This window comes from Lipophrys pholis (assembly GCF_963383615.2).
Source record: "Lipophrys pholis genome assembly, chromosome: 16".
In the NCBI taxonomy this organism is placed as follows: domain Eukaryota; kingdom Metazoa; phylum Chordata; class Actinopteri; order Blenniiformes; family Blenniidae; genus Lipophrys; species Lipophrys pholis.
Genome location: NC_137634.1, coordinates 3,328,559 through 3,336,729, shown reverse-complemented (window position 1 = coordinate 3,336,729; position 8,171 = coordinate 3,328,559). Strand labels below are relative to the sequence as shown.

Sequence of the window (8,171 nt, the reverse complement as noted above, 5' to 3'; positions counted from 1 at the left end):
AGAAATGGTTAGTACACTTGAGAATATTGTATTTTCCATTGGGGGAAAATGCTAGCAAGGGAATTCAATGGAAGGGTTATTAATCTTCATCAAAATGGCTCTTTTTGATTTACTCATCACCTGTCTTCCTCTCCACACCCTCCTGTCTGACTTTCCAGTTTCCAGTTCACACACCAGTGGACTGGGAACTGTGTCGTTTTTGCTTTTTGTAAAAGTTTCACGTTCGGACGCCGATGGTTTTCAAAACAATCACTCAAAAAAATCCTCAGTTTTTAATAGTTTCACTCTTATCAAGAGCAGATCAGGAACAATGGCAACAATGAAAGTACCTTAACAAAATATCTGTCAGTCAACCGAAACATATGAAGAACGTCTGGTGTCTCGTGAGAGCATCATCCAAGAGGACACACATGTCAATTAACCAAAGTAATACGAAGTTTTAAAGCTTTTGTGGACAAATCAGTGTTCTCTTCACCAACCAAAAGAACTAGTGATGTGAATAACAAGAGCAATCAGGGATTTCTGATGTCCGTCAAAGGTACCTCTATCAGTGGTGAACATTTGGTGAAAATCTGTCATGTAGTTTGATGAGTTTGTGTGTCTCGTGGGGTTAAATACGTGTACTGATTTTTGTAGCTCTAGGTGAAACGTGATGCTGCGGTTTAATCCAAATTTTGTAGGTGGTGCTGTTGAGCCATTTTGCGAGTCACATATGTACAGTATCTCCCCCCAAAATATAAAATGCACCAGGTTTGATGTGTTTGCAATTTTTCGTGTACATTTAGCCCCTCAAAAACGCAATCTTGGTCCTCTGACCCTAAATAGAGCTAAGAATGACACAACTGGCCCACAATTCAGCTAAAAATCCTACATCCTTTTGAAAATAAATCCTCCTTAAAGTTGGGTCACAGGCACCAACGTGAAAAGAACAACATTGTTATCAATCAATCAAAGTTTATTATTTGTATAGCACTTTAAAATGACGCCAAGGAAGACCAAAGTGCTTCACAGAAAGATAAAACAATTCAAAAACACTAAGATTATTACATCTGGCCGGGAGAGGAGAACTGTGTGGTCCACTGTGTCAAACGCCACAGTCGGGTCAAGCAACATCAGAAGCACTGGTTTCTTTGCATCCAAAGACGGCAGGATGTCATTGTGCACTTTAAGAAGAGCTGACTCCGTACTGTGACGTGATCTGAAGCCTGATTGAAATTTCTCCAGAACCGAATTGTTTTCCAAAAAAGATTGCCCTTGAATAAAAACGTGTTTCTCTAAAGCCTTAGGCAAAAAAAGGATTTGTATTTACATTAAAAAAAAAAAAAAGCTCCAACCACACTCAAAGACCTCTAAAGGTTTATAATTGCAGTAGTTTCGTGACTGGTAGGATCGGACTGATCTTTCCGACGGTGTGCCTTATCGCATGTTCTTTCTTGCAGATCCTGGCTCGACTCAGAGGGGAAGCCAATGGTGGTGAAAATGAAAGGCATCTTTAAAATGTTGTTGGCGGTTGTGCCAGTGACACTGCTCCTTCATGTTGCTTACCACGACACCATTGCACCTCTGCTTGGTAGAGGACAAGGTAACGTTTGTCATACTTGTATGAAATCAGCATCGGCATGTTCTGACCGGTCACATGTTCAAAATTTGTGCTATACCTGCTGCTGATTGCCTTTCAACTTTAACTCTTTAAAACAATATTTTTTTTTTATTTTAACCATCCATTGTTTATTATTTTTGCATTTTCCGCTGTTCATGCGTGCTAATATGAAGCCTTTTGAAATGCCTTGTTGCTTCAATATACTAAACATTTGGCCTAATAGCTGTTTTGACTTAATCTTGCTAAAAGACATACAGACAAACAAATATATGCTGATGATTTTATTTTGTCCTTGGTGGACCTAATTACATAAAATTGCTTTTAAAAAAAAAAGTCCTTTTTAAAAAAAAAAATAAAAAAAAATAAAAAAAGCCAAAATCTACTCTAATTTTTTTTTTTAACAGAATATAGTTTTTAATATGTAAGAAGCCACTGTGATTTAAAATCATGGTGTTTTTTGAGGTTCTATATATCTCCAATTCCAAAAGATTAGAATAATATCAATATTAACCATGAATCAAAATCCTTTTGGAAAGGAAGACTCTCAGAAATCAAAATTGAAATCATTGCACAGATTGTGGGATGTGGAGAGAGGAAAAAACAAAAAAAGCACTTCAAAATGGAATTGTGAAAATCTACCATACATAAAATCATTGGCCAGTGATTTCCAGGTCTTCGGACAACAATGCATATTAAACCGTATCATCCGTAAACATAATTGGCTCTTTAATCCACAATAGACCCTTTTCACATGACGTCATTGAACTTCCGCTTTCTCATGTAGCTGGTTACATTCAATGGGAAAAAAACAGGGCGTCAGACGGTGCTCAACAAAACTAATCATAATTTCTAAAAGTTACCGTTGGAGATCATTTTGTAGCTACCTTAGCTATAGACTGAATATAAAGTTGCAGCCAGCCAGTGGTGTAGTAGAGGTTATGCGTGGGTCGGGATTACACCAACTAATATTCTGTAAATGTACTGTAGAGGCTGCCCACCGAGCAGACAAAAAAGGCACTGATATAATAAGATATGAGTTTTACTGTCAATCGAAGCTCCGCTCCCTGACAATAAATTTTAATCTTCTCCATACGATGTTTCCACTTTCTCAGACACCAGGAGACTGTTGTCAGTGCTCAACAAAGTTTATTTTCAGTTCATGTGTAACGTTTAGTCTTTGTTCCTTCCCAAGTCTAGCACAGCCACAGAACGACAAAGATCACTAACGGTACCTTTCGAAATTACGTTTGGTTTTGTCTGACGTCCCTTATTTTCACATTGAACGTGTCCAACTGGATATAGTGCTACCTGGTATTGTGAGACAGCTGACGTTGCATGACATCACTGTGAAAAGGGTTTATAGCAAGTTAATAGAGAGATTATAACTCCCAAGTAAAAAAATTTTTTTCTTCTCTCCGAACAATACGTTCTCCTTAGAACGATAAATCAGATCAGCGTACAGCAGCTGGCTGTAGCACAAAGTTAAGTCTGTATCTGACATCATGTGGGAACTTATCGTGGTTTTTTTTAAAATTTTACTCCCTGAATAGATATCGGTGCCAGAGGAATTTTTACATTGAGGAATTTCTTGCTGAGTGGGAACAAGGTCATCATCAATCATGTCTACGTTCGGCCTCCGCCCTGGTCCGACAGCCTGCCCACGATCTATGTCATCACTCCTACATACTACCGAGTGGTGCAGAAGGCAGAATTGACACGCATGTCCAATACCCTGCTCCATGTGGCCAACCTGCACTGGATCGTGGTCGAAGACACCGACAGAAGGTCCAGTTTTGTCCGCCGCCTCCTCGAGAACACAAGGCTGAACTACACCCACCTCAACGTGCACATAACTGATAAGCTCAATTCCAAGGGCAGTGGGCAGAGAAACGTGGGTTTGAAGTGGCTCCGGGACACATTCCGCGTAAATGACAGCCGTCCTGGAGTCGTCTACTTTGGAGATGATGACAACACGTACAGTCTGGAGCTGTTCGACGAGGTGAGGTGATTGTAACAGGGTGCAGACCACTCTGTGGGCTCTCAGCACAAACACTCACAAACTAAGCAATTGCAGCTTATTGTTGGGTGCTTTGTTGCAAGCCAGCTCTCTGTCTGTCTCAGTGGTAACCAGACTTGCACAGCTACTGCTCTAACTTTGTCTCAGATGTCTCTCCTCTCAGTCCCAGCTAGTTTACAATCAATGCTCAGTATTGCCGTTTCCAGAGCCATCACACCCTCATGCTATACCCCGTCTCTCTTTCCAACAGTTTGGAATGTTTGTTCAACACTATGCAATCAAGACCTTGCATCTACTGAGATTAAAAAAAATCCCTCAGAGAGAGAAGTTGCTGTCACAAAGTGGTGGACCCAAAAGCAGACTCGCAAATAAAGTTCCATTTTAAAAAAAAAAAAAAAAAAAAAAAAAAAGTATATTCTCAGTTTAGGAAGGCAGATTTGTCCAGAGGGTAATATACTGCGTCATCCATAAAACCAAAACCGAGTCCAACAAACCATTAAACGGGGCAACAGGAGAGAACAGGATAACGCTGGTGGTCGGGGACAAAACGAGACCAACTGAGAGCATGTTTATACATCCCCTGGTATTTGAAAATTTTTAACATTTCTCTGGGTTTGGGACTTTATTTATACATAAACGCAGCTCCGACTCACCACAAACGATGATGTCTGAAAACACAGAGTGTCTTGGTTTGCATCTAAAGGGGGGTAGGCGGGGATTTAAATCACAATTCGTGATGTTTCTTTTCCCCAGGATTCTGATTGGCTATTATGTCTTCAGGCTTTTCGTGACACTGCCCCCTACAGGTTTGGCTGCTCATAGTAGCGCTGAACCAGGTAAAAATGTGGATCCGTAAAAATGAAGATTTCTTTGTCAACGTAGAGGGGGAAATATCCATTTTTGTAAAAACCTGGGTACGTGTAAACGTGGCCTTGAAGGTTGCTGGTTCAATCCCCCATCTGTCCAAATGTCGATGTGTCCTTAAGCACTTGCCATGGACACCATACTGCTCCCAATGGATGGACTGGGCACCCTGCAAAGCAGCTGCTTCCACCGGTGTGTGAAGAGGTGAATGTGACCATCTATAGCGCTTTGTATGCTGTTAAATCAGTGGAAAACGCTGTATAAGTGAAATCTATTAACATTTCTAAACACTCTCACCGTCAGGCCCGTGTGAAGGTTTTTATGTCCAGCCCTAGCCCAGCCTTGACACAAGTGTCATTTACTTTGTAAAGATTAATGAATAAGATAAAGTTGTAGTGTGTGTCAGGTGATCTCTGGATTACTCAGTTGGATAAGTGCCTCTTTTTTTAATAATTTTTTTATTAATTCTGTTTGTTTCTCTTGTTTGTTTATTTAAAAAAAAAAATTTGCACATGTTCGGAAAAAAAAAAATCTAATTAAAAAAAAAAATAAATAAATAAAAAATCAGGAAACTGTCACAGTGAATGTTTAAAAAAAAATAATAATAACTTAGCTAGCACAAATATTTCAGCCATGCCTCCTGTCTTTCTGAAGTTACAGATGCTAACTTATGCTGGGGACGGAATGAAATTTACTCTAAAACTTACATGATTGTTATTTAAACTTCAATAGGAAAGATCATTTGGCAGAACAACCTTAATTGACACGATATAAAGCAAAGGTAAAGTTTTGGCAGTTTGACATGAAGGTAGGAATGGACAGGACTACCAGAGAGTTGATGGAGACGTTTGTGTCACTGGAGCGAAGAGGAGGAAACCTGATGGAAAGGTTAGAGGCTCTCATTTGGTTGAGAGATGGGATATTGAAGAGGAGAGGGAGGATGGTACACTATAGTTTCTTGGAGGAAGAATGACACCGATATTTGAAGAACAGGAAGTAGAGATGCGTTGGCTCCTGAAAAATGTCACCTTAACCCCTCAAAACCTTTTCTTCATTGGGTTCAGCGCATCATTTCCTGCCTCCTCATTCTTTCTTCTGTCTTTTGCAGTAGTTTATGGAATTTAACACATAATAAATGAATGACTTGTATTTCTTATCTGTTTTATCTTTCAGATGCGCTATACTAAAAAAGTGTCCGTGTGGCCTGTGGCCTTTGTGGGTGGTCTGCTCTTTGAGGCCCCCGAAGTGAACGCCTCGGGCAAAGTGTACGGCTGGGACGCTAAATATGCCCCAAATCGACCCTTTGCCATTGACATGGCAGGATTTGCAGTGAACCTGCAGTTTATTCTGTCCAAACCTGACGTTTACTTCAGGCTGCATGGGATACCATCGGGACATCAGGAGACCAGATTTTTAGAGGATCTGGTCACTCTGAGCGACCTGGAGCCCAAAGCTGAGAACTGCACCAAGGTGAGAAAGGGAAGGTTTGAGTAAATAACAACATTTGTTCTTAGAGTGAATGAAGGTGCAGTGTGTAGAAGTGGTTACTGACACCCCACACTGATGAGGAAGCAAATTACCAGGATCAGTCAATCTAGTGATGGTTAATTAGCCAATCAATTCAAGTAAATATATTTGATAGTATATAGAACACAGCTGTTTTTTAAGAGTTAATGTGGTGTTTTGTGTTTGTCATTTTAGACCATTTTTCAAAAGCAATACTAAAGAGTGAACCTTTAATATGGCCTCTTGAGGGCCACAGCTCATCTTAAATTTTCTCTATACATACTGTGTGGTATTTTCAAACAGGATCTGTGTATTAGACTTGACTCACATTGACCATTTTCCCACATGTATCTGCTTTTCTTCTTACCCCACAGGTTTTAGTATGGCACACTCGTGCTTCAAAACCGGCTATTTACAACCATCATGGAAACCCCAAGATTGACATAAGAGACATTTAACCTGACCAAGGTAACGGCAAATTTAGAAATGTCTTTGGAGCATGACTGCATAAAGACGCATTGACTGCTTTTAGGGGGCGGAGCAAGTCAGAACTACCTCAGCTCATATGTGCTGTAATAATTAATCTCAAGGGAAATGAAGGTGTGCCATTTTTTTATTCTTTTTTTTTGATGAATTTCAATGAATCTACATTCTTATCATGCTATGAGGGCATTGTGACATGGTTCTGAAAATCTCTGCAAATTATAATGTAGGTTTGTAGGGTTATGTTGAACGTCGATGTTGTAAAAGCTTCTCAAACGTGAGCTTGTCAGCAATTTGAGCATCAGCGTAATTATTGTTTCGGTCTTTAATTTCAGTTATTGGGAGCAAGATTCTCTATGAACTGGAACTAATTATAGGAATGAGAAATGGCAGCAACAAAAAATAATCTGCTGACATGCAGATAGCCGCAAACAGATCTGATAAAGGATCATAGTGTGGATACAATGATCAGTACAGAGAGACATCAATTATACAGCCCTCCATTAGCTTTCACATACAACATGGTGATCTCTTAACAAACAATTTGAGGCCCTGTTTACATGGCAATGTTTTGAAAACGATGTCAGTTTCTACGGAAATGACCAACTCTGAACATGATGTAGTTAGCATGTGGGGCCACTAGTGGGTGCTGTTTTTGTGCAGAGAACAATACTTCTGAAAAGTTTTATTTTCATTGACTCTTGGCTTCGTTGTTGTGTAAACGGACAACCAAAATGTAACAAAACTTTGCTGTTTTCGTTCAAACGTTGCTTCATAATCCTGATTAGTTACCTTGGTGTTTTTTTTCTTTAACCTTGTTTTTCAGAAGAAGCGATGGTCATCTGGATTGTGTTTGAATTCAAAGCATCTCATAGCAATTACTGCACCAGAACAGCGTATTCAGGACTCTGCTGCACATCTGATCATCAACCAACCATATATAACTACATGTCAACTTGCTGCTGATATGCCTTCACTGACTTTCAGAAGCTGCCCTCATCAAATTGAAAACGCGGACAATCTTTAACAAAATAGCAACCAGAGCACCTGTAGTAGTTCTATCACCATGTCGATTTCTGTGACGTGATGAGCTACAAATCTCCAATGACTGTGCTCAGACCTCAATTACGATCAACCTTATAGGGCAGGGTACCATACATTATACATTTGCCATTTTTTCCCATTTAACCTCAACTATCATGAGCATGACATTTACAAGGCACATCACTTCACGAAATCAAATGTTTTTCATGATACTTGCATGCCTGCACATTGCACATTTTGGAGTTTATTTACACTGTCTTGAACAAAGTAAGTCTTGAAAATAAATTTAACGACACCCAAAGGGTGAAAACACTCAAATTAAAAAATATTTTAAGGAGTTTTCTATAAAGGGTTCAGGGATAAAAGGTGTTTTTTTTAAAAAAAAAAAATGCATTATTGTGATTGTCATATGCTATTGTCATTGTTGTTGTTGTTGTAGCCTATGTACTTCATTAACATAAATGGGGGGGGAAATCTGAAAACCTGTTTGTATTTCAAATCAGCTGATTGGTATTATTTTTTTTTTATCTGCTAAATAAAGAATTGCTTACAAATGCTCAGATGTGTCTGCATGACACTTTGTTTTTTTTAATATATCTTTACAATTTAACATGCATTTTTTTCAAACAAACAGACACTTTACCTATGTCAGACTGC

General features: G+C 39.2%; 1 protein-coding gene across 1 annotated transcript; it reads left to right on the top strand.

The window, feature by feature from the left end:
- Positions 1-525: 525 nt before the first annotated feature.
- LOC308121832 (galactosylgalactosylxylosylprotein 3-beta-glucuronosyltransferase 1-like) lies at positions 526-6,445 on the top strand (the record flags this gene model as incomplete). The annotated part of the gene is made up of 4 exons (XM_080483358.1): positions 526-538; positions 3,151-3,599; positions 5,655-5,951; positions 6,362-6,445. The coding sequence occupies 4 exons, from the start codon at positions 526-528 to the stop codon at positions 6,443-6,445; spliced, it is 843 nt and encodes a 280-aa protein (XP_080339484.1).
- Positions 6,446-8,171: the final 1,726 nt, after the last annotated feature.